General features: G+C 44.0%; 2 protein-coding genes across 2 annotated transcripts; one reads left to right on the top strand and one right to left on the bottom strand.

Annotated features, from left to right (window-relative positions):
- Nucleotides 1-348: 348 nt before the first annotated feature.
- Nucleotides 349-15,508, bottom strand: dok1b (docking protein 1b). Its single transcript, XM_084542887.1, has 5 exons — nucleotides 15,201-15,508; nucleotides 4,208-4,531; nucleotides 3,520-3,619; nucleotides 3,231-3,403; nucleotides 349-2,555 (listed from the first exon to the last, which is right to left on the bottom strand). The coding sequence occupies exons 1-5, from the start codon at nucleotides 15,255-15,257 to the stop codon at nucleotides 1,311-1,313; spliced, it is 1,899 nt and encodes a 632-aa protein (XP_084399013.1). The 5' UTR covers nucleotides 15,258-15,508; the 3' UTR covers nucleotides 349-1,310.
- A 1,850-nt stretch (nucleotides 15,509-17,358) lies between these two features.
- Nucleotides 17,359-20,274, top strand: nagk (N-acetylglucosamine kinase). Its single transcript, XM_084556154.1, has 10 exons — nucleotides 17,359-17,424; nucleotides 17,853-17,937; nucleotides 18,023-18,121; nucleotides 18,221-18,362; nucleotides 18,706-18,816; nucleotides 18,896-19,008; nucleotides 19,246-19,333; nucleotides 19,423-19,520; nucleotides 19,600-19,678; nucleotides 19,838-20,274. The coding sequence occupies exons 1-10, from the start codon at nucleotides 17,396-17,398 to the stop codon at nucleotides 20,038-20,040; spliced, it is 1,047 nt and encodes a 348-aa protein (XP_084412280.1). The 5' UTR covers nucleotides 17,359-17,395; the 3' UTR covers nucleotides 20,041-20,274.
- The last annotated feature ends 4,077 nt before the right edge of the window (nucleotides 20,275-24,351 follow it).

Raw genomic sequence — 24,351 nt, 5'->3', positions numbered from 1 at the left:
CAGAATAATGCAGAGATGGAGAAAGGAAGGAAGAAAGAGAAGAAAGCAAGAAAGGCCGTCTTTGTTTTCGGTTCTCGGGGGCCGGGCTTTAACGGCGCGATTAAGTGGTTGGAAACCGACTGAAACAACAAAAACAGAGCGTGGCAGAGGGGAGAGAAGTGGAGGATGAGGTCAGACTGTTTTACCGTCCCGTTCGGCCCAGAACAGAAAAGTTCTTTTAAAGGCCGAGAACAGCGTCTGATTGGCTCCTGGCAGGACAAACACGCGGAGGGGAAGTGGTTCTGGGGGCAATTAGAGGAGTTAACTTGTTTAAAGATCTGAGAAATATTTAAACGTTTTAGAGGAATTTTTATTAATAGTTATATTTACAGACAGCACAGCTGTTTCTGATACATACACACGCATACTGACACATTGCAAGGGATTGATTAGTTTCATATTTAGTTTGTCTGTACAAAGAAACATACAGGATTAAAAAAATATCGTCCTGTGCAAGAAGTTGCCCTTGTGATTGAAGAACATGTGACTCCTTTTCATGCCTCCCTCAAAACAACCATGTTTTTTTGTTTTTTTTTTATTAATATAGTGGCTCCTCGGATGCAACTCCGTCTAATATATTAGTGTCCCGGGCTGAAAATGTTAAATCTCTGGGATTTCACGTAACATGTCAGTCCAGAAAACACAAAGAGAAAATAGCTCTAGTCTCAAAAGACGCTCCGAACCTGTCAAAAAGGTGACTCCTGGTCATCACATTGTCTCATATTTCAGGGAAATAATAAAGCAGCAGTGCAAAAACACGCTCCTCCAGAAAAGAAGAGCCAAGCCAGTCTCTCTGCTCGTTAAAGTCAAGCCCGTAGGCCGAGATCCTTTTGGCAAATCCATACGTTTTTCTCTCTCTCTCTCTCTCCGGGTTTGTGTGTGTGTGTGTGTGTTCGAGTGAGGTGGCTGGCTCCGACCGCGCTGTGGCTTGGTGTGCCAATTATGGGTTTGACCATGCAAACACTCACTCTCTCTTTCTCAAGCGCGCACACGCAGGGTGGCCCAGCCGCGGTTGCGCTCCATGTCTCAAGACGCAGCCGTGATGTGGTTTTCTCATAGTTCTGCGCTAATCCGCCCCGAACCCAAACGACTGTCACAAACAATTATCCCGGTCCACAGAACAGACGGAAGAAATGTGGAATGAGAAACGTGCTTAGTCCTTTCAATAACTCCCAGACGTCGACCAAAAGTTTGTTTTTTTATTTATTTTTTTGGTGTCATCTTTTTCTCTTTTGCCTCTTTTTAGACCCGGGGTCTAAAGAAGAACAATGTCAAATATCGCCCAGGTTGTCATAAATGATATCAGGCGTTCTCAGCGGCGCCTGGTGGTGGTTCTGGCTGTTCCACAGGTTAGCGTACGGCTTCTGCTTTGACACTTTGCTGTAAATGTCCTTCGCCCCTCCTCCATTGCCCAAAATGTTGTTGTTGTTGTTTACGTTACTGCCGGGACCCGCGGGCTTCCCGGGGGGCAGAGGCATTGGCTCCTTACGAGCGAAAATGTTCCTGATCGGCTTGGGAGCAGTGACCGGCTTGGGCCACTTTGGGGCCGGGGGTAGCTGCGTGCCGCGGCCCTGGCCCGGCTGTGGAGGAGAGTGCCGTTGGGGCTCCGCTCCTGATGGACTTGCGTCGTCGTAAAAACTAGCAGGCAAGCTGGCGCGGCCCTCTGGTTCATCATATATATGCTCCGAATTAGGGACATGAGGCAGTGAAGCCCCCTCTGCTTTACCTCCCGGAGGTCTCCTGTTATTGTTTACCCCTCTTCCTCCCCCTCGTCCTGCCCCTGCAGCCCCGTTGAGATTCAGCGCGTTAGTTTTCTGGTTCAGCTCCAGACTGATCCGGTCGTACACGTGCGAGTACAGGTCAGGCGGCTTCCTGTGGTTGCCGTTGCCTTCTCCAGAGGCGTCATCTCCTACGGGTCGGAGGCGTGGAGTGGGCACTGGTGGGGTGGTCGGGTTGCAGGGCTGGTTCTGAGCCTTGATGCTGTCCACCGGGTCTGAGTAGAGGCCGTCAGCGCTGTTGAGAGGCAGCCGCACTGAGTCCGCTGGCTCAGAGTAGAGACCGCAACCCTCGTCAGATGACCCACCTTTCCCCGGGAGTATCCTAGGCGACCGTGGCGGTGTCCCCCCACCTCCCGCAACCCCTAACATCACAGGAGGATCTGGTAAGCTCCTCCCCTTGAGCCCGCCTCTCCCTCCCGCTCCGTCTCCTCCCTCTCTCTTCCCGAGCACGCCATCGGCCGAGCCCGGCTTGCTGCCGCCTGAGTCGCCGTCCGCCTCTCGGCTGCTGCAGCTGCTGCTGTCTCCGCCGGAAGCAGCGTTGCGTATGTGCTGCAGCGACGCGGGGCAGTCGGGGTCAAAGTTCATGGGGCAGCTGAGGTGGCGCTCCTCGGCCATTGCCTTCTGCGACTGGATGGCCTGGTCCACCAGGATGAAGATCTCGTTGCCCTGCTTCGTCTCAAAGGTGAAGGTGCCGGGGCCCGAGTCGCACCTCCGACCCGCCTCGAATGAAAACATCACCTAGAGAGAAAAAACAATGATTCAACACGTTTCATATATCTGAATTCCCTTTTTTATAATTTAAATAGATGTGTCTGAATAAAAGCGGTAAGGGAAGCTAGTTGCAGAAGTCCCAGCACTCTTTTCCAGGGTTCATTTATTTATCATTTTTCTTCATATTAAAAGAAAGACTGCTTCCTTTTTCCACTGAACTTCACTTTTCAGTTTTCTTATAAGAGATCTATTTTCTTACTTCACTGTCAAAGCTTACTCTTGAATTACATTCTAGCCACTTACAGTGCATCTTCTCGTCGGTTTTTATTTTTCACAAATGCAAAAAAGATCAAACAGCTTTTTTTTTTTTCAGTTTGTAATCTTGTAAAATTAGAACCAGTCTCGCCACAGACACACAAATAAACATCCTGCTCGGCGAACCAGATAGGCCTTTAAAGGTCATCTGTTCAGTTTTAGGCCCTGATCTTGAGCCTTCTAGCGTCGAGGTGACAGGTACAGAGGAAGGCTAAATATACTTGGTGACGTTGAGGCTCCGACCACATGTACACACGCTGATGCTGCTTGCACTTCCAATATATAATCAGCCGTGCAAACCAGGTTTCGCTTTAGCGCAGCGTGCATCCTCTCGGTGTAATTGTTAGGTTAGAGATCGACTCGTTTCTCGAGTTCTTTAAAACTCACCCGGTCCCTCCCGTATCTCCTCAGCAGCTTGTAAGGCCACACAAGAACCTTCCTCTTGGTCTTCGGCTCCTTCAGGATCAAGGTGTCGCTTTCTGCTTTCAGCCAGTAGTTGCCCGCGAGCCCACACCGCTCTGAAGCGTCAGTACGCTGGATGGTCACCCAGAACTCGTTTACTGCAAAGGAATGGGGGCGTTACTCTTGAGCAACCGTCGTCCAGGAAGTGATTATAATACACTTCCTTCGTTTTATTAATATGCAGCAGAGATCAGCCTACACCTAGTGTCCTTACCTTCATCTCTAGAGTAGTAGATAAGGTTTTCAGACATCTGCAGGTCAGTGGGTCGTCCATTAGGGTCTGCAGCACAACTGCTGCCGCTTCCACTTCCTCCCTGTTGATCACACGGACACAGAAAAGTTAACCAGCTGAGAAAGACGCCAAGTTAGGCTTTTCAAAGTCACGCTACGTCTGCATTCAAGCTTGCTGGTTCGTGAACAAAAGGAAAGCCACAAGAAATGGGATTTTCTTTCAGTGTGACCATGAAAAGGATAGAGTAGGCAAAGGGTGACAGAAGAGAAAGACGAATACGCAGTTAGAGAGGCTGAGTGTGCAACACAGAACGAAGCGGATGAAGTCTTCCTCCTGGAAACTCCCTCTCGCTTCCTCTCCCTGCGAAATATGTGTTATGTCCTTGTTTGTCTATGTGTGCGCAAGCTCGGCCAATAAGAGCTGTGGCCTGCAGAGACCGTCCAGGGGCATGTCTTACGTACACGCAGCAAATGTCTGCATCAGAGGCAGTAGTAGACAGAACAAAAGCACATTTGAAGAAAAAAAATAAATAAATAACGCAGAGAGGAAGCTTTAGAGTGCATGCACCCACGTCTTAGTCACACAGAGAGTGTTGGTCACCCCCGCCCTTTTTTTTTTTTTTTTTTTTTTGCACACACACACACACACACACAAGAAGAGGGGAGGATACCTGAAATGCGATGTCACACATGGTATCCATCCACTCCTTGGCAGCGCTCCTCTCTGCGGCGAACACGTGCGTTTTGTCATTCGTTTCCACACAGAACGCCGACATGTTGTCTTTGGGACAGCTCTCCGTCAGAGCCGGCAGAATGGAGATGCACTCGGACAGGCGGATGATCTTCTTGTCCAGCTTCCTGGTTTTCTCGTTGGCGCCGCTTCCCGAGCCGCCGCCGGCCCCGCCCCCTCCGCCCGAGGGCGAGTCGAAGAACTCGAGGCGGGCGATGCCGTTCTGGCTGGCCGGGTATAGCACGAACCAGTTCTTCTTCCATTTCTGGCGGGGGCGACAAAGACGGACGCGTTAGACATCTTAGAACTGTGCTTTCCGCACGCGGCTACGCTAATCTCGACAACATTTTAGAACCTTTGAGCTCATTGTTTCGGTTTTACAAAAACCCGCTGTAGGACGGGGGCCAAACATTTCCATCTTGGCCAAACCAGTGCAATGAAGCGTGACCCACGAATAACTTCGGTCACTGTCTGTAAATAGGCGACTGTTTACTAGCTCTATCTCGGCTTCCCCTTTTACTTTCTCCTGCACCTTTCATCTCGACCTTTTTACGTCACAACTCACGTATAAGACACACACACACAGCGGCCTATTTAGAGCTCATTAAACCAGAATGTCATGTGCACAGTCTGAGTTTAAACTAAAACGCTCACCTTTCCTGCAGCTACTGCAGCAGCTATCTACAAAGGGAAATACAATTTGCATGTGGCTTGTTCAGACGGTGACAAGGGGAAAAACAAAAACACAAGAGCCGGCCACAAATAATTAAAAACTCGCGCGGAGCAAAGAGGGGAGAATATTTGAATCAGAAATCTGAGTCAATACGCACTTTTCGGGTCTTTTTTTTATTTATTTATTTTTTTTAATCTATTGTACAGACCGAGGCTTAATGTGGGAGGCGTGTGGTGATAAATCTACTGCAGTTTGACTCAGATCTGTTGCACACAACACTGTTTCCTTCACATTTAATCAGCAGCAGCGGACCACATTTGAAGCTTTAGTCATCGCTGCTCATGCAGGAAAGAACCATTTACCCCCCCCTCCCAAAATCAAAGCAGTTACTGGGCCAGCATTTACAGTTTCGGTGTCCTAGACCTGCGACGGTCCACATTTGAGCTGCAAAGAAAACTTTTCGGTGGATTTTCTCGGTTAGTTATTGCCATTTCTTCTTTTCAAGATTGTGTTTCTGTCCTTTTTATTTGGTAGGGACAGCGGAAACAGACCAGAAATGTGCTCATCAAGCCGCTCAGCGCAATGTGGTCTCTTGAATTTTATGAGTATCTGTGTTAAAAATGCGACACAGGACAAAACTAAGGTACCTGGGTTTGTCATTTCTCCCTGAGGACAGCTGCGAGGGACAGCCAACAATGACCTCAAGAACAAACGACAAGCGACACGCAATACCGAACAATGACAAGCGCAGCAGGTGTGAAGGACCCCAGATGTTCGGTTCTAACAATAAGACACGATGACAAACTCTGTGCATCATTATTTGCTGTCCCCACGTGAAACTAATGCGAGCGCGATTACGGTAAAGCCGTATGACACGATTTGCTAAACACTCATTTTATTTGGGAAGCCCCTGTCATCTTTTGTAAACTCTTCATGTGTGTTTTCCCCCTGCTTTTGCTCAGCGGGGAAGAAGCCGCTCGACGGTCGAGAGGGACGAGCTTGTGGCAAGGAGGTCAGAGGCTTTAAAATCCCTCGGGGCCAACCCAGGGAAAACCCAGAGACGAATGACAAACGCTCTTTCCCACTGGTCAGATAACGTTTAACTCAGAAAAATGATAAAAAAGCACATCTGGAAATTAACACGAAATGACGTACGTGAAGTTCAAAGGGACCTCGGCGGTTCGGCGTCACATTGAGCAATATTGTTCTGATCATTACGTAATGTTTTTGTGGAAATAACTTTTTAAAATTAGACTGAGACAGGATATTTTGCCGTAGGACACACAGAACAATAACACCATGAGACTTTCACATTTGGTTCCCCATCTGCCTCGCTTTAACTACGCAACTCTCCCCCGCTGCCCTCAGCTGTGAAATCTCTCGGGGAAAAGACGAATTGATTTGTGGCACGTCCCCGGTTTTTGGTCAGTAACTTTTCCGAAGTGTACAGTGAACAACAACTGAGAGGACTTTAGTCTGACGAAAAAACAAATAAAAAGCTTTGCTGTTGAAGGAGTTAAAGAAGTGATAAAGACCTAGGAAATACGAGAGTTTATGGAGCTTATAGAGGGCTCAAAACAAACATCCTGCTGAGAACAAAGCGGCCCACTTAATGACACAAGATTGTTTTACTCTGCCTACATGATAGCACAGAGACTTGGGTTTCTTGTTCAAACTTAGCCACGCCACTAATTCTGCCACTAACAACCAGAAAATTAACTAGGAGCCTCAAAGCTACCAGGACTAACCAACTGCTAGCTTAGCCAGTCAGCCTTCGTCTTCTAGCAGTTTAGATGGTGATAGCTGATAGATGGTTTCCTCTTAATATACTGTACATTTAAAAACTGTCTGCATTTCCATTTGTATTTGCATATCTGCCAAGATATCTAGCAGTCTCATAAAGCAATCACTGGATATGCTTAAGGACTAAAGTTTTTAGTAACTGTAAAATCAGAGACACGTGAATCCATCTAAAGGTGGAATTAGTGTATTTGCATGACGAGCCTGGCACATCTATAGCCACGGGGTTTATATTGTATATCTACCATCTACAGCCTCCTTGGTTGTTCTTCCTGACGTTTCGGCTTCCTGTTTCACGTTGTTTTGGTTTGTTTATGCTTTATAGGTTGGTAATGGTGGAGATATATATATATATATAAGCCCGGCGTCACGATAAATGTGCATGCATAGGAGACGGCTTCATCGGTTTCTGACTCACTCGACGCTCACAAGGTTTCACAAGTCAGCTCATGCACATCTGCATGATTACACTCCAACCCTTAAAATTAACTGCCAGAAAGGACAGGAAACGTGTGGGATTGTCATTACCCAGAGTTCTCTGTGCTTCCTTCTTCTTCTGCATCCATGTGTGTCTCGGCGTATACACATGTGTGAACATCCATCTGTTTGTATTGTTACTATTCCCCGGGCGCTCTGGACTATTTGTAAGCTGTGCACGAGAGTTTAAACACGCACACACACACACACACACACACCCACACACACACACAAAAAAAAAAAAGTCGTGCGCGCTCAGTCGGAACAAACATGTAACATGGTGTGAAACTTTAAAGCCTGTCGCAATGTGGTCCTTACATGCGTGCATGTGTGTGTGTGTGTGTGTGTGTGTGTAAAGCCGTTCCAAATAAGGCAACAGACCGTTATCAACCACTATTACACTGAGTGGAAATTATGCAAAAAAGGCCGACAGAGAGATACTTCCTCAGCGGCGTCCTGAGATACAGCTGCATGTGTGTTGTGTTTTTTTTCACCTTCAGCCAAAAGTGAAGGTGAGAGACACCCAAAGACTAAAAAACATAGATACTAGAAACCCATTTGAGCAGCTAAAAATGTAGATTTTACTGGAAATAAAAAAGGAAGTGAATGATTTAAACTCTTAAAAGAGCTTGTTTAGGCAAATAAAACAGCAGCGCATCCATTTTCCGTTTATCGCAATTATATTCACTTTGCATGAACTTAATTCAGTCGTTTACATTAATCTGCAGAGAAAGGCTTTTGGCTTAACTGGTCCTTTAAAGCGTGAGTGTTCATGTGTAAATAAAAGGCTAAATGTAAAGGTAGAAAAACGCTCCATATGTCTTTGGCCGCGCATAATACAGTCTGGTGTTATTCACAGCAGATATTTAAATGTCCCAAAGTAGGATAAACACAGGTGTCATTCACGAAACGCGTCACGGGTCAGGACCATTTCAAAAGGGAATATTCTCTGATCTGTCACATATACCCAGTGAACGCATCGTTTTTCCAACTGTGAGCGCAGACGTGAGTTTCGCTCGTTGCGGAGGAAAATAACGACGTTCACGCCCGTTCAGGAAAAAAAAAAAAAAAAAAGTTTTACGGCATACGGCGAGGCTGGCGCAGCTGGAAAAGAAGTGATCCAAACAAACTGTTATTTCCAAGTACGTACAGTGAATGGTTATTCAAAAAAGCAGCACAGATCCTGGAGGAAAAATATATGACGCGCTGGGGATGGAGAGATTCTGGTGAACAAGAATAGCTCGAAGCTGCTGAACTGAAAAGAAAACTGAACGCGAACATTTTGGAGTCTATGAACTTATTTCAAAACTTAAAAAATATGAACTACGAACTTGAACCGGTTCACTTTTATCTGCGTGAACCGAACTTTGAACCGGTCGTCGACTAGTGCGAACTTGCGCAACACTGCCCGCGCCTCACTGGTTGGTCACCGTATTCATTTGTTTACCAAGTGCGTGCACTTCACTTTTAAAAGACTACGTGACCTCGCTGTCGTACTCGTCACCTTTTACTGTAAGTGTCAGAAGGGACATTATTTAGGAAGGTGACGAATCCCCTTTGCGAAGTCGAACAATGGAAAAAAACTTTACACTGACAGCTTTGCTTTCGCGGTTATTTGTCATTACAAGCTTAGAGATCTTAATGCAGAATTAATCCGGTTTGAGTCAAGCCGTAACTGTTCTGATACACGAATGAATCAGCCGTGTGCATGTTATCTGCATGAAAAGTAATGCATTTTCAAATGAGAGAAAGGATGAATTCATCCTCCCGTTGAAGTCAAGGGACGTCCTGGCCTGTTGGCTAGTTTTCCAGAAAATGTACTGACCTTCAGGAGGAGTTTGTTTGGTTGGTGAGCACCGCAGCACATTTTGACAAGTCGAAGGAGGGCAGAAATGTGAAAAGGCTCAATTCACACCTTCGACTGTAGATCTCACTGCTTGCTCACTAGGTTAATTTCTTCAGTCAGTTACATCACATTTTCCCCTTTGTGTGTGCTAACCACGGTGTTATTTCCTGCAGATGTATTTTCAGTATTTGTGTTTCGTGTATTAATCTAAAAATATGTTTCACCTCAAAATTGACTCTCAAAACGAATCATTTGAACGATTACTACACATAACAGTAGTAATAGTGGTAGTAGTAGTAGTGGTGCAGAAGGAGTGGCAGCTGTTGATTCAGTGTGAATTCACCCATCAGAAGTTGTTGTGATGACTGAAGTCATTCCAGTAACTTATTAGAATATTATTACGACTGGTTTGCATGCAGGCTGACACCGCCGCTGCTGAAACACAGAATCTTGTTGTGTGCGTGTCGCGATGTCGCCTGACTAAACCGCTCGACCGTGATCCCACCGTCCACAGCCAGACCTCAGCGAGCGAACGTGTTGGAGGTTATCTGTGCGCGTGTGCGTTTTACGTTTAGGAGCGTGAAAGTGTGCGAGCGGCAGAGCGTGTCTGACGGATAGAAAAACTTCATGCGTGCGTGTGTGTGTGTTTGTGTGTGCGTTTGCGGGGATGAAAGAGAGCGAGAGGCAAACAGTAGAAGTGTATACGCTAGAGAGAGGAAGCCCACTGCTTTGACCACATCTCTGCTGTCCCTAACCTCAGCGTGCAGAATGAGATCTTTTGAGAAGGCTGCTCGTTAACACAAGTTGAGCAACAAATTGAAACCAAACAATCTCGCAATAAATAACATCGGAGAAATTTATTTGAATCTGCCTCAGCTTGTTAGCGTCCCCGAGCTGCAGCCGCACCGTGCACATGTTGCGTGCTATCGGAATAAATAAAAATAAAATGGCTATTTGTGGAGAGGATAAAAATTTCAATAGGTAAATGACGCGCGTAAGTAGGTCAAATTAAATATCGCAGGTGACATCATGTTTACAGTAACAGGATAATAAACAGGGCAAAAAAAAAGTACAAAGATAATAAATTGACGCAGTAGCAAAATTTGGAGTTTGAGTTTAAAAGGTTTAAAACAAAATCCATCACAATTCCCTAAGAGTCGACATAATTAAATTCCTTGTTTACTTGTTTCATCCGGCCAAGAACCCAAAACCGAAAGACAATAAATAAATAAAAATTAGAAACATCTGAGCGTCTGGAAATTATTATATCACAAATAAACGACTTAGCAAACGTCTGTCGGCTGCAGAAAAAAAAAAAAAACAGAAAAGTCTTCTGGTTTGAACGTTTAGGAGGAAGCATGAGATGCGTGGTTGAAGGTTCAGTTCGCGGCTTTGTTGAAGGTGGTGAAGTATGCGTCTCAATCATCACCAGCGGTCGGCTGTGTGTGTAAATGGGTGAATGAAAAAGTGCTAAATGTGAAGGCAGAAAACCGCTTTATGTTCCTTTTGCTTCTCGATCAGCAGTTTCACATGGAAACAGGTCACTGCGTCGCAGCGCTCACCCTGCTCAGCTGCAGGTGTAATTGATCAAATTAGAAACGCATACTACTGACATGCGGCCGCGGTTTTAATCACAATGCTCAGCTAATGCTAGCTCGTCGCTACTCAAGCGTTGCCTAAAGACGTTCTCATTTGACGCCATTATATCTTGACCCTAACGAAACAAAATCACCAGGTATATAAATGGTAAGAGAATGTTTTTAAGGCAGCTTAAGTCTGCAGAAGTAAGCGCAGTTTTGCTTTGAACAAATATTAGATTATTTTCTTGTTCAAAGAATGGGAACCAGGATTTGATAAAAACAGGAAACGATAAGCAGAGTGGGAAACAGAATCTGTCCAGTCTACCCGCCTCTACTGAAGCCAATGCACAACTGCACCGTGATCAAAAAGAAATATAGAATAAAAACGCTATTATTCGTCGTATGTTGGCGGGAAAGCCAACTAGTCTGTAGAGACTGTACATCCATACAACTAAAATTACACCAAAGGGATTCAGGCCAAAGCTGCAGCTTCTTTTTTTTTTGTATAATTAGGAAGATAAATTACATGCAAGGAAATAATCTATTAAATATGGCTAAGACATACAGAATAATAGACGAATGAATGCTGATGTTGCAGAACTTTCATCGCATCTAAAACTATAATTACTTCTCTTCTCAACTCGACATGACCCACCCACGCTCTCTTCTCCATCTAATGCGGAGGACGTCAGGTTATTTGTTCATGCCACAAGCGATCTGGTGTTTCGCTTCACATGAACAAGTCCATCGTGCAGATTTAGACATGAGTCAGTGTGCAAATCCAGCAGCTTCGGGGTATGCAATTCCACTTCATTCTGACGCACCCTCTCCGCTCAAGTGGCGGCAGGCGCCTGGCTGAAGCTCCCGATAAGGAAGCAGCCGCTGTGCCAGGCCCCCACATCTGCAGCAGCCCTTCGCTAGTAGCCGGCAGCTGCCGACGTCAAACTGCAATCTGCACGTCTAAGTTTAAGCCACAAACTGAATTCAGATGACGCCTCTACAGCAGTAATTACAACATTTCAAATCGGTTTTAGCCTGCGCGACAATGTTTATAAACGTCAAAGCTGCCGTTCACAGACAGGTCAAATTATCAGATCGCCACAAATAGTTGCCGTGCTTCTTACGTCTGTAATGTTAGGATGTGTGATTCTGACTGGCCGGGAGAGAGAGAGATGTGCATAAATCATGCGCTGGATGTTATGAATACTTTTGTAACGCAGTCCGCCTCGGCCGTTCAAGGGAAACGCTCTGTGGTCCGGGAATGTTTTAAGAAGGCCTCCTGGACTGTGCGTTTTAAAATGATTTTAATTTCTCTAATGTCTCCAGTTTCATTAAAGGGGGCCGACTCGGCCACGGCGAATCACAGTTTACCAGTCACAAGGAGTCACGTCTAAGATGTGCGGATGTGAAAGAGCTTTTGTCAGAGTTTGACGAAACAGCCCCGATGACCTCACGAGGGTTAGATCGGTTTGGGCTCGAGATTTAAACCTTTTAAGGGAAGTGGTGTGCTCGTACGGTGAGTAAAGAGCATGGAGCTTTACAGAGTGCTGACTGAGCCAAGCGCCATGGGCGGAGGAAGGTCTAATCATCCGTGTTTCGAGCGCAAGAGGGCCGATAAAAACTAACCGAGCGGCCATAGTGGTTTTAGATGCGTTGTGTGATTGGCGACTCATGCAATGAAGAAAAAAACCATAAAAGTTGACTAAAGCTTGCTGGCTTCCTCTTAGAGGGACGGTGAACTCAATCGGCTTTTCTTCTGGTCTATACGTATACCTGAAAAGATGTATAAAAACAAAACAAGATATAACCGTGGATACAATTTCATAGACTAAAACACACAAGGAATGACAAAATATCATCATGAACTAACTTTAAATAATAAAATATGTATTATATACGCCTGTACGCCGTATTTATTTATTTAACAAGTCCATAAGAGCTGCAACTTAATTACTGCTTACACATATAGTCACAAGTAACCTGAAAACAGGATGTTGAGACAGTAGAGACGTGCGTCGCCTTCAAATAGAAGCTCAGGCTTTAACGACACAGGTACTCTGGCGTACAAAATGCTTCTTGTTCAAGTGATAAGACAGTGTAGGAAATTTCAAAGCCATAATGAACCGACGCATCGCTGGGAATACCAGACCTTTTGTCCCGACATGTTACGGAATTACCAAGAAATCTGCCTACGCTAAATTACAGCTGAGCTTTCAGGAAAAAAAAATGTCCAGCTGTGACTACAACAACAGGAGACGATCCACGCAGGAATCTTCTCGCGAAGTCGGTCAGCGCAACAATGGATGGATGCAGTAACTTGTTCTTTCTGGTAATAAACGACCGCCGAGTTTGGTCGACTAATGTGTATAAGCGTTACCGGCGCAGGAACAGCGGTTATGTAACCTTAGAAACTAAGTGCGCGCTCCTTCTTAAACAAATAACACTACGCCCCTGCTAACAAGTCGAAGAATCTCAGCTTCTGCCGCATCTGGGGCCCCTGGTTTTTTTGGCGGCCTGCCCACACGGTTGCGACTAGCCCGGGGGAGCCATGTTGGCGGGCGGCTCTTCTGCCAGCTCAGCGTGTTGAATCAGTGGCGGAAGCAGAGATGCGCCTCTGGCTGGCTGCTCAGCTCAGAGAAACGGCACACAAGAAGTTCAAAGAGGGCAGACAGAAGGATCCCCTCGTGTTTTTTTTGGTTTTTTTTTATTTCATTTTCATCTCTTGTGATCGTTACCTAGCCACCCGGCTAACTGTAGCTCTTTCAGTTTTCCTTTTTTGAATATGAGATACAGACTGCTGTTGTAGTTGTGCAGGTGCAGGATATACAGTGTGTGCATGTCTTTGCGTTTTGTTCAAGTGCAAATTTTTAGTCTGCTACACGCAACTACACAGTGACATCAACTCTACTTTAATTTCTTCCACATTCGCATATGTCAGGCAGCGCTTTAGACAAAAAAAAAATAATGTTGTGCATGAAGCGTATCTGCATTTTAGTGGTTGGCATCCTGACAGTGTGAAAGAGAAACTTGGTTCGTTGGTTTGTTGCCACTGCACAATGTTGAGTCAGATTTTCCAACCATGCACGTGGGAACCGGCCTATAGTTTACAGTTAGTAGTCTGTGTGTGAGCCCCTGTCCACTGACAGCTCTGACGATTGCATAATTCACCCAACAAACCCTCACGCCAGTTTCAACACTTTCAGATCAGACGCCGTTCGGCTTCCTGTTCTGTTCTTTCCAACGCTGGTGTTTTTACGTATTCCGTGGCGCGTCTGCTCTCTCGCGCTCTCCGGTGAAAAGTTTAGGTCGCTTTGTTCGACGCGTTCTCTATTGAAAAACGCTTCATAAAAGGCATTGAAGAAAGTGTTCTCGGGGGTGTATGAATATGCATTGTGAAGCGGTGATTTCAGGGCAGGAAGCAGCAGGGCCAGAACGTTTTGTTGGTCCATGTCATATGACCAGAGAGAGACGACGGAGAGACAAAGACCCTCTTTACAAGTCTTTAGGAGTAACTCAGTTCTTATCCAGCGCTGCTCTGAGACCAAAGGCGAGGTTAAACAGATGCCAAGGACTGAAACACACACACACAAACACACACACACAGGTGCTATGGCTTGACATTTCACCGTACCCTTCTGACACGAGCGAGCAGTGGAAGCATGTCTGCCACCGTCGTAAAAGTAGATCCGTCTAGCCGTTGTCTCGACTTTACAGCTCCCCCGTTGCAGCTTTTTATGACAATCGTAATTGCAACAACAACAACAACAACACCCTGACCTGATTCAGTTGAGGAACTTGCTTTACCTACTTTAGTTTCACATATCCTTCCATATAAAGAAATGCTTAAACGGTGCACAAGGGTTTTTTTGTTGGCTTTTTTTTTTTTTTGTTTTTCAGATGATGCACTGCAGGTTGCCTTCAAACCACCACATCAAAACAAAGCCTACTCAGAAGCACTCTCGATAACTTCCCCCTTCTTTCTTTCTCTCTCTCTCTCTCTATCTCTCTCTATCTGTCTGTGCAGGTATGTTGTTTTATCTTTGAAGCTACCGTGGCACAGTGACTGGTCTATAATTGCACCAGTGTGCGCCCTGTTTATCTGCCATGACGTGAAGTGTGGTGCTCCCGCCTGGTTCACATGTGGGAATGGCAACAAGTTGGCACGTTTTTTTTTTTTTTTTTTATCTGCGACTCTAAAAGTTTTGAACACCAAAAGAGCCGCTGTAATTTTTCTGTGATTAGATTTTATAGGGATATGCCAGCGTACTGTGGTCATGTGGATGTTTTAGAGTCTGTCTTTCACTAAACAACTTTAACAAGCTTGAAGTGACTGTTTGTTATGAGCAGCAGGGACACTAAAGTGGCTTTATCACTCTAGGTGTGTGTGTCTAGAGCAGATGATAAGCAGTTGGTAAACATTTGGGTTAGTTTAAGTGACCTTTGTGGTGTATTTTCTCCTCATATTCCTGGTGTAGCTGCTATTATTGTACCTCCATGTGTCAGGCTAAAACATTTATTGACAATGCAACAGTTACTCTGATAAACTCCTGAGTCTTACCTTCCCAAACTTTATGTGCTGCACATAAAGCTGTCCCTCCTTAACGTGGGTGTCCATTCCCTCCAAACGCCGAAGCCCACCTTCCTCCAGGAAGATGAAGCGTTGAAACTTGACAGGAGAATATTATCACTTTTTAACGGGGTTGTTTCTTTTTCCTCTTATCCCCCAGCGACTTCCCCGTTCACTCACTTCCTCTCCCCTGCCGTTATTTATCGTAACGCTCGCGCTCAGGTAGGAGTGTCATGGTGAAAATTAAAAAAAAAATAAAAAATTAAAATAAATTAAAAAAATAAAAAGTCCAAACAGACACAGCGCGGTCCGGAGAAAGTTAGACAATGTCCCAGTGCTGGCGGCGGGTCGCCTATCTGTCCCCTCTCACTCCTCCTCTTGGGCTGGACCAGTGAAAAGCCACGCTTAATGCATAACCTGACACATCCGGTTAGTGCTTTCAAAATAAAAGCACTATTATTAATAATAATATTATTATTATTGAATACACTGCATAAGCATAACTTAAATCGAAATAACCATACATGTATAGCTAGATTTGAACTCATAAGACAGGGCCTCAAAGCATCTGTGGAAAAAAACCTGTCAACCTTTCAATTCCTACTTTTTATCTTTTTAATCCAACAACAACAACAACAACAAAAAAAACCCAAATCTGGTAAGTATTAGGCCTCCAAATTATTATTTTTATTATTATTTAATGTCACTGAAAGTAATATCAATCCAAAGATGTAACATCAAAATATTATATTGTTGTTAATCTATAAGGAAATTAGATCTCTGCTCAGTTCACCGCCTTTGGTCAGAGTTTATCTCAATCGTGATGAAAAATGTTTTACGATATTTAGTTCCAGCTATGTACGATGCCCGGTATAAACGGTAAAAACAGTATAAAGAACTGTAGGAATATATAAATGAATGTAAATATAAATCTGACTGTGAAATAGAGAATATAACTGTGGATATACACATGTTATGTATAGTTTTGTGCAAATTGTCATCTAGTATAGGTGGGACAGGTAACTGAGGCAAATGATTATTATAAACACGCGACATATTATTTATTTTAGACTTAAGTTTAAGACTTGGTGGAGTTTCTGATAAACTGTAAGTTGGTCATTAAAAAAAAAACGACTTTTATTTTGAAGTATGAAGTAGCTTCCGGTATTGTAATTATCTTCTATGGCGCTTGATCATCTCTCTCCCTGCAGCAGTAGTGAGCAGCGCGTGGTGAGCGCACACACAGAGCCGCTCCTCTCCCTCCCTCCCTTCCTCCCTCCCCCTTCCCTCCCTCCTCCCACCTCCTCACTCTTGTGTAACTTCTCTGATGGCTTCAAGTCTGACATACGCACTTTCTAACACAACTACAACCACAACATTACCTGTTAAATGCTCGAGGCAGCACGTGATGACCATGTGGGCCAAAGCAAACCTGTAGGACTACATCTTACTATTACTTCTAGTAAACTAAAATTATTTCTTTCACTTATTACTGCTTTTAAAAAAAATTCTTTTAAATCTGACCTGCCAGAAATATTAAAGGAATTCTCAGCTGAGCGGCGTATGTTGGCAAGAGAAGCTGGCCCTTAAATTAATGTGTTGCAGATGCCTCCTGCTGGCTCAGAGTAGTCGGTGTCCCCTGTCTTGTCTGCAGCTCTCGGGTTTTAGCAGTGCCAAATCTCTGTCAGTATTATTCTTGACACTGAGCGTGGATTTTTAAACCGTGAGTCAAGGAGCAAAATTGGTTTTAATTGGCTTCACGCATTCCCATTCTCTTCCTGGCATTCATTTTTTTGTCACATATTTGCTTCTTTAAAAAACTGTAGCTCCCTCCATAAAGCAGCGCCAGCTTCCGTACTCTATGTTTTCTTTATAAATCACAATAGTATAATAGTAACAGGTCCTCTTAAGTTTACTGCAGCTCCCTGTAATATACCCATGGCACACCAATATAAACATATAGTCATTTAAAAAAAATATATATTAATATTTTTATATTTTTCTAGGAGTTGCTTTGAGTTTGTTTTATAATTTTTGCAGAAACGCTGTAGATTTAATTTACACAGGAAACTCGCGGCTGCCACCTGTTGGCGACACATCAGCATTGCAGGCAGGTTCGTGTGATTTGCGGCTCCTCTCGCGATATCTGAGCGAGACTTTGACTGGCTCAAAACAGGAAGTGAGACATGGCGTCTGTGTTCGGCGGCGTAGAAGGGTGAGAATGAGTTTAAATGTACAAATAAACGAAACAAGTTTGTTTTATTTTTGTTTTATATGAGTTGTCAGTTCCGGCTACTGCGTATTACATTTGTATTGTTGTTTTTAAAGTTGTCATTTAGAAATGTTTCACTTTCACAGTTAAAGAGTTCACGTGTGTGTCTTGTGATCACTTCCTTGTCACTCCTGTTTAGTGGAGAATTATCAATGAAAAGTTCAGATTTTTATAGGAATCATTTAAAATAAACGTGCATTTTGGAAGTTCATATCTTGGGGCTTTTTTTGCACGTCTTTTTAAAGTGTGCCTTTGCTGCCTTGTCTGTGTTATATCACAACAAATGGATGTTTTTCTTAATGAGATCTTGTTCCATTGGTTGTTGGTAACTTTGTGAATTCACTCCTGTCTCTTTCATGCCCTTCATCCAGTGGAGGGACCCACTCCAATGCAGTGCTGCTGTCAGGAGATGGGAAGGTCCTCGCAGAGACAGTGGGACCGTCCACCAACCACTGGGTGAGCAGAACTAGTGCCGGAGACAGCGATTTTTACATTTCCTAAGCTAAATATATATATTTGTTTCTGTCTGTGTCTGTAACAGTTGGTTGGGGTGGACAAATGTATTGAAACCATCAACGACATGATCCAAAGAGCCAAGGTGAAGGCAGGGCTGGATCCAAACACACCTTTACGCTCACTGGTCAGTCAGACTTTGTGTGTTTGCAGATGCCTGCCAATAAAAGCAGACCCAAATTCTTACTGTTGTTGTTGTTGTGTGTTTGTGCGTGTGTGCGTGTAGGGCATGTCTCTGAGCGGAGGGGAGCAGAAGGACGCCATCGACAAACTGATAGCTGAAATGAAGAAGCGGTTCCCAAGTCTCAGCGAGCACTACTTCATCACCACTGATGCCATTGGTGCCATAGCAACGGCTAGCGACCGTGGTAACCTGTAATTTCTTGTCATGTCTTTGTAAATCCTCAATGCAAAACTTTTAGGACTGGCTCAATGGATTTGCTCTGGCATTCTTATTTTCAAAAATAATACCACATAGATTTATAGAACTAATTAAACACCAACAATACAACAGATAATTTACACCATATATGTTTTTATTGTACATACATTTGCTTGTCAGGTATTTTTGTGACTTAGTTGCATGTCATAAGAGTCTGAGGCCAATACTTTACCCTTTTAGGTGTGGCCATATAGGAGTCACTGTTAATGTGTCTTTCCAAACTTTATGGCTCGGTCAGATCATATATGACCAGGCTCTGTTTTCTTTAGGAGGTGTAGTTCTGATATCGGGGACCGGCTCAAACTGCAAGTTAGTCAACCCTGATGGCTCGCAGATCGGCTGTGGAGGCTGGGGCCACATGATGGGCGATGAGGGATCAGGTGACCATGGTGATGCGCTGCATTTGAATAAATTATGGCTTTACGTTCAGACTCTTAAGGCTTTCTTTCTGTCCCTCAGCATTCTGGACGTCTCATTTGGCTGTGAAGACGGTGTTCGACGCCAAAGACAACCTGGTCGCTCCTCCTCACGACGTTACACATGTTAGAAAGGCCATGGAGGAGTACTTCCAGGTCAGACGGCGACAGCACATCTTTATTATTACTATTAGATTGAGATGTTTAAGCACGAACATAAACATTACAGTGAGAAACGTACAACGATATGAAGTCATGACTGAGTAGGAGACGTTCTGAATGGAGCACATTACCATAACTTAATACTTTTCTTGGTTAAGTGCAGGTCAAGGTAAGAAATAAATCAGGGTTTCAACACATCTGAGAACATGTTTCCTCTTCTGTTTATCTCAGGTGTCAGATCTGATGGGCATGCTACCACACCTCTACAGAAACTTCCAAAAGTCTCACTTTGCGGGTTTCTGCAAGAAGCTGGCTGAAGGTAAACAGCGCGTCACTTTCTCCTGGTTTGAAACATGAAAGGAAGAGCTCAGTGCATAAGGTAAATATATATGTGTGCTTGTGTTAAAGGTGCAGAGGCAGGGGACGCGCTCTGTCAGTATGTGTTCACTCAGGCTGGGAGAGTCCTGGCAAAACATGTGGAAGCGGTGCTACCTACAGCACAGGAGGTAACGCTAACTCACTCTTCGGCTTTCACTTCCTTCCCGCTGCATTTTTCTTTATCTCTTCCTCTATTTCTCTTGACAGCCTTTATTGAGCGGCGACCCCGGCCTTCCCATTCTGTGTGTGGGCTCGGTGTGGAAGAGCTGGGAGCTCCTAAAGCCAGGTCAGTGGCCCTGTACCCCTCACATCATAAAACCCTCAACCTTAACTATCTTTCCCTTCACTCTGAAAGACAATAAAGATAAAGCAGCAGCACGAAGGAGCAAATACAATGCCGTTCATGAAGAAGTCTCCGTTTCTCTACCTCTCTGTCTCTCTCCAGGGTTCACTGAGGTGCTGGATAAAGCGGCGTCATCTGACAAGTTCAAGGGCCGTTTCCGTGGCTACAGCCTTCTGATTTTGCAGCAGTCTTCAGCCCTCGGGGGCGCCAGTCTCGGGGCTCAGAGTTTAGGCACCAGCATAGTTATGGATTACGCAGCCAACGCCAACGTCTTCTACAGACATACCTTCAGCAACAGCCGATGATTACAAAGCAGAGAAACATGCACGGACCAGTTTTCAACTAGCTGACCATAGCTGACCATAATAACAATAATGTTTGTGTAGGACTGACATAGAATATGATTGGATCTCTCTGTAAAATCTTTTGAAAACATTCCAGACTTGAGATTACATGCATTACTGAATCTTTTGCACATTTGTACTCCTGTTTACATTTATGATTTGTAATAAAGGTGCTGGGGACACTGCACACTATCATTTACTGTTATGAGTTTTATTTTGTCATTTTGACATATAATGTTAATGTTATCCAGACATATTTTCAATAAACACAACAAATTACTTCATATAAGCAATGCAATGATTTGATTTCATGAATGGGATGAGGCTCTAAAAGAGGGGAGGCTATAACAGGCTGTGGTACCAGAATTAAAATGGTTTTGTTTATGGTTTAATCTGTGTAAACATGCAACACTTAGCAAATTAACTGCTGCAGAAGTAACGACTGAAGTGCAGAGGAAATAGCCCTCACTGATATACGGACAACAGATATCACTGGAATAAATACTTTTAATTAAAAACAGTTTGGGTAACATTCCACTGGCTCTCACACAGAGACGAGTGTGTGCGCGTTGTCTCTTCAGCTGTGAGGCTGCGATGGTGCACTGAGCCGAGGAGGAATCGAAAAACACCATCATCGGCCATGTTTTCCTCAAAACAGCGCAAGGTAAACAAATTGAAGGAACCTCTTGTTTTTCTTCTGCTCAATTTACACATCCTCTTTGAGTTGGAACTGTGCAGTGGTTTGTTTTTCCTGATATGTTTTGAATTGAAATGAGAAGGTTAAATATGTCAAAGTAGGAAAGACACTGATTGAATTCAGACCTGAGAGGACTGAGTTAAATTTTTACTTTGAGTTTTAATTAGTGAGATGTGTTGTCTCACTCTGATTTACAGTTTTTGTAGAACAACTAGCAAATATTTCCTACTGTTAGAGTTAAAACAAAGAAAATAACAATATCCTCCAAAGTAGTTTTCAGTTTTATTTAATAAATTTACAGGATTTATTCACAGGCATTAAAAATCTTCTTTTTTAATCTGCGTTAATCCATGTTTGGCCACACGGGGGCAGCAGAAACAAGCTGCTATCAATCAAAAACATTTCCATATGGTTGCTAATTAACGGCTAGCTCGTTAGCTAGCAAACACGTCCTGGACATATGAAGAAACATTATCATTCACGTGGAGCTGAATTTCTGGTCGCATTACGAATGCAAATATAAATCCACCTTCACTTTTCGCTCTGTTTTTTTATGTGAACTCCCTTTAACTGTTCTGTCCGGACGTTTAGCATTTAAAAGCGCGGCAAGGTTCAGTACTAGCTAACAGCTAAGGCGAATGCTAATGCTAATGCGAATGCTAATGCTAGCATCCGCTATTTGTTTAGTCAAACAAATTACAGACTTTTAAATAACAACTTTTACAAATCTTCATTTTGCCGGAGTAACTGTCTCATTTGGGAGTTGCGCATTAAGTGTATATAAAAAAAATTGCAGATACCAAAACAAAAACAACCTAGTTAAGCTAATTTTGTATAGATTTGCTAATTAAATGCTAATTAAATGCTAATTAGCCGCACTCCTGTCAGACATTCAAGTGTTTTACAAACCTAACTTTATGTAATTAATGCTTTAAGTTTAGCAACACTGTAAACAAGCAATAGTAGAAGAAATATTGTCATTATTTATTTAAGTAAAAGTACCAATACAGTAATGTAAACCTACTCCCTACTACACTACTACTACTACCAGTACATAAGTACTAGCAGAAAACTGCAGTTAAAGTAATAGAGCAAAAGTATTATTTGGTCTCTGTGACTAATATATTATCACATGTTTAGATTATTAATACTAAGTCATCAGTGTGTAACTGTAAAATAGATGCAGCGGTGTAGAAAGTACAATAGTTCCCTCTGAAATGTAGCGCAGTGGAAGTAACACCAGTAAAATGCAGGTGTATAATAGAGGTACGTTTATGTGAAGTGAGTCTTGTGTGCTTTGACTTGAATAACATTTTAGTATTTTGCAATTTCCTACATTTTCTCTGTCCAAGTCTGACCGTCCACACACAATGAACTCCTGCCACAGTTAGTGTTTTTTTTTCTTCCAGGCTCAAATGAGGCCTTCAGAGAGATATGTCACCACCTACAATCATTGCTTTAAACCCATCAGTGAGCGCTGCCCACAGCCCAACCGCAAAACTCAAGCCAAGCCTGCTCCGGCGCTCATCGGCCCACCACAGGTTGGATGGATGGATGGATGGATGGATTAATGGATGGATGGATGGATGGGTGAACACACGGACAGATCATTTGATTGATTGAGTCTTTTTATTCTTCGCCATGTTGTTCTCTTAGAGAAACCGGCCTGCCGCCTCTCAATACTTCTACAGTACAACCAACAGCACCTACGGCTCGGGTCTGGGTTCACAGGTGAAACAAAACAACATGCGCTCACACCTGCTGCACGTTCACAATAAGCTTTGTTAGTTTTAATGTTGTATGTTTTATATCCATCTAACACTCTGCTCTGCGTCCCCCAGCCTCCCCCCCGTTCCCTCTTGCCTACCTTCTCGCCTTCGCTTGGCGTCCTTACCCCTTCCGTTCCTGAGGCGACTGGAGGTTTTGGCTCCACCCTGACGGAGGCCAGGACACAGGAAGCGAGGGTTGCTGGGGAGACTGGGCTTTCACTCACCGAGGAGGATAAAGGTCAGTGTCACTATGTTTGTAGTCTCCCTAAAGTAAACACATACACAACTAAGCTGGAAGGTGTATAAAAACTCAATATGTTTTCTTTTATTGACAGCATATGTGGGGAAGCAGCGGGAGGCAAAAGATGAGCCACGATGCAAGACGGATGTTCTCTATGAGGAAGGTAAGACGTGTTTTAATTACAGTAGCGACTGATTTGAGCGCTCAAACATCCTTCGGGTGTTTGAGCGCTCAAGCTGCATGTAATAACGAGGAAACCTTCTAGACTACTGTCGTTTCTTAAGCTTTTTAACTATATCACATCCGCCAAAGTAGCTGAAAGTAGTAGAACGCATTCAATATGTTTTATAATCCCATTTTATTTGTGCACTTTCAGGTGTGATTGTGGTGTCGACCAATGCTGATCCGCTCTGCTGTGAAGACTTCATTAGAAATCTCTGCAGAGAAACCGGACTGCGTGGCCCGTTCAACCTTCCCGTGGCCGGGAGAACCGGCATCACAAACAAAGGTAGAACAACTCTTCTCTCCTGCACATCTATACCATGATGGTTAATCTCCTTGGACGGGCTAAAATGAAGTCAGGGAATTAACTTGTGGGGTTAAGGGTTGGACAAGACGACGCACAATTTAGGATTCACAAGTTTACAAAAATAAATATGTACGTACAGTATAAATAAGATAGATGGAAAAGAGAGCAGATATTACACCCAAATTTAAATTACACACACATTTCCACTTTGTACTGAGTATTTACATGAGAAGACTGGTATTAATCTGACAGCTGGTCTGTAAAAGAGGAGGCAGCTATCTTAATTTAGCGCTATGTGTGGACACTGAAACAGTTAGCCTAAAACTCTCTGACAGTCAGACAAGCTAATCTTGTTTTTGGCGAGTGCAGTATTTGAGTAAATGTATTTGACTTCCCTTCTCTGATTAGATGCTGAAAACTGGGAGAGCAGTGCCTACTTCTGGGGCTTGAGCCCGGCTATCAGACTGAAAAGCAGCACCTTCCTTCAGCCCTACCCCTGGGAATGCAGATGGTACGCCAAAGAAACAAACCTCGCGTATTTTTAAAAATTCTTTTAGTCTCTTCTCACATGTCCCTTTTTCACTGTGTGTGTTATTCTGCAACACTCTTTCCTCTCATTCCCAGCTGTGCGTGGAAACCTCAGCAGTCTCTCTTTCAGATGCAAACCGTCCCTGTTCACGTCTCCTGGAGCAGCACCCAGTCGCCGGCCCGTGTTCAGCCAACCAACTACCGCACAGGGCCCGACGGGACGCCGCTGACAGAGTACCAAGCCAAGTACACTATTGAGGTAAAGAGAGGGCAGAGAGGTCAGCGAAGCCTCTGCTTGTGTGCGGGGTGATCAGTGCCCCGTCCGCTGGCTTTTTACGTTCTCATATAATTTGCCTTTATCTCGTGTATCTCCACCCAGTGGGCCAAGCCTAAGATTCAGCAGAGTGACTGATGCCATTGTATTCCTCCTTTGGCGCTGGGATCGTCAACCGTCTCTCTGAGCCTCAACATTTGCCTCAATACACAGCAGATACAAAGAAATGTTGTT

Source organism: Chelon labrosus, assembly GCF_963514085.1.
Source record: "Chelon labrosus genome assembly, chromosome: 1".
Taxonomy (NCBI): Eukaryota; Metazoa; Chordata; class Actinopteri; order Mugiliformes; family Mugilidae; genus Chelon; species Chelon labrosus.
Note: the sequence above shows the minus strand (reverse complement) of the source record. Positions and strands in the feature narration are given on the sequence as shown.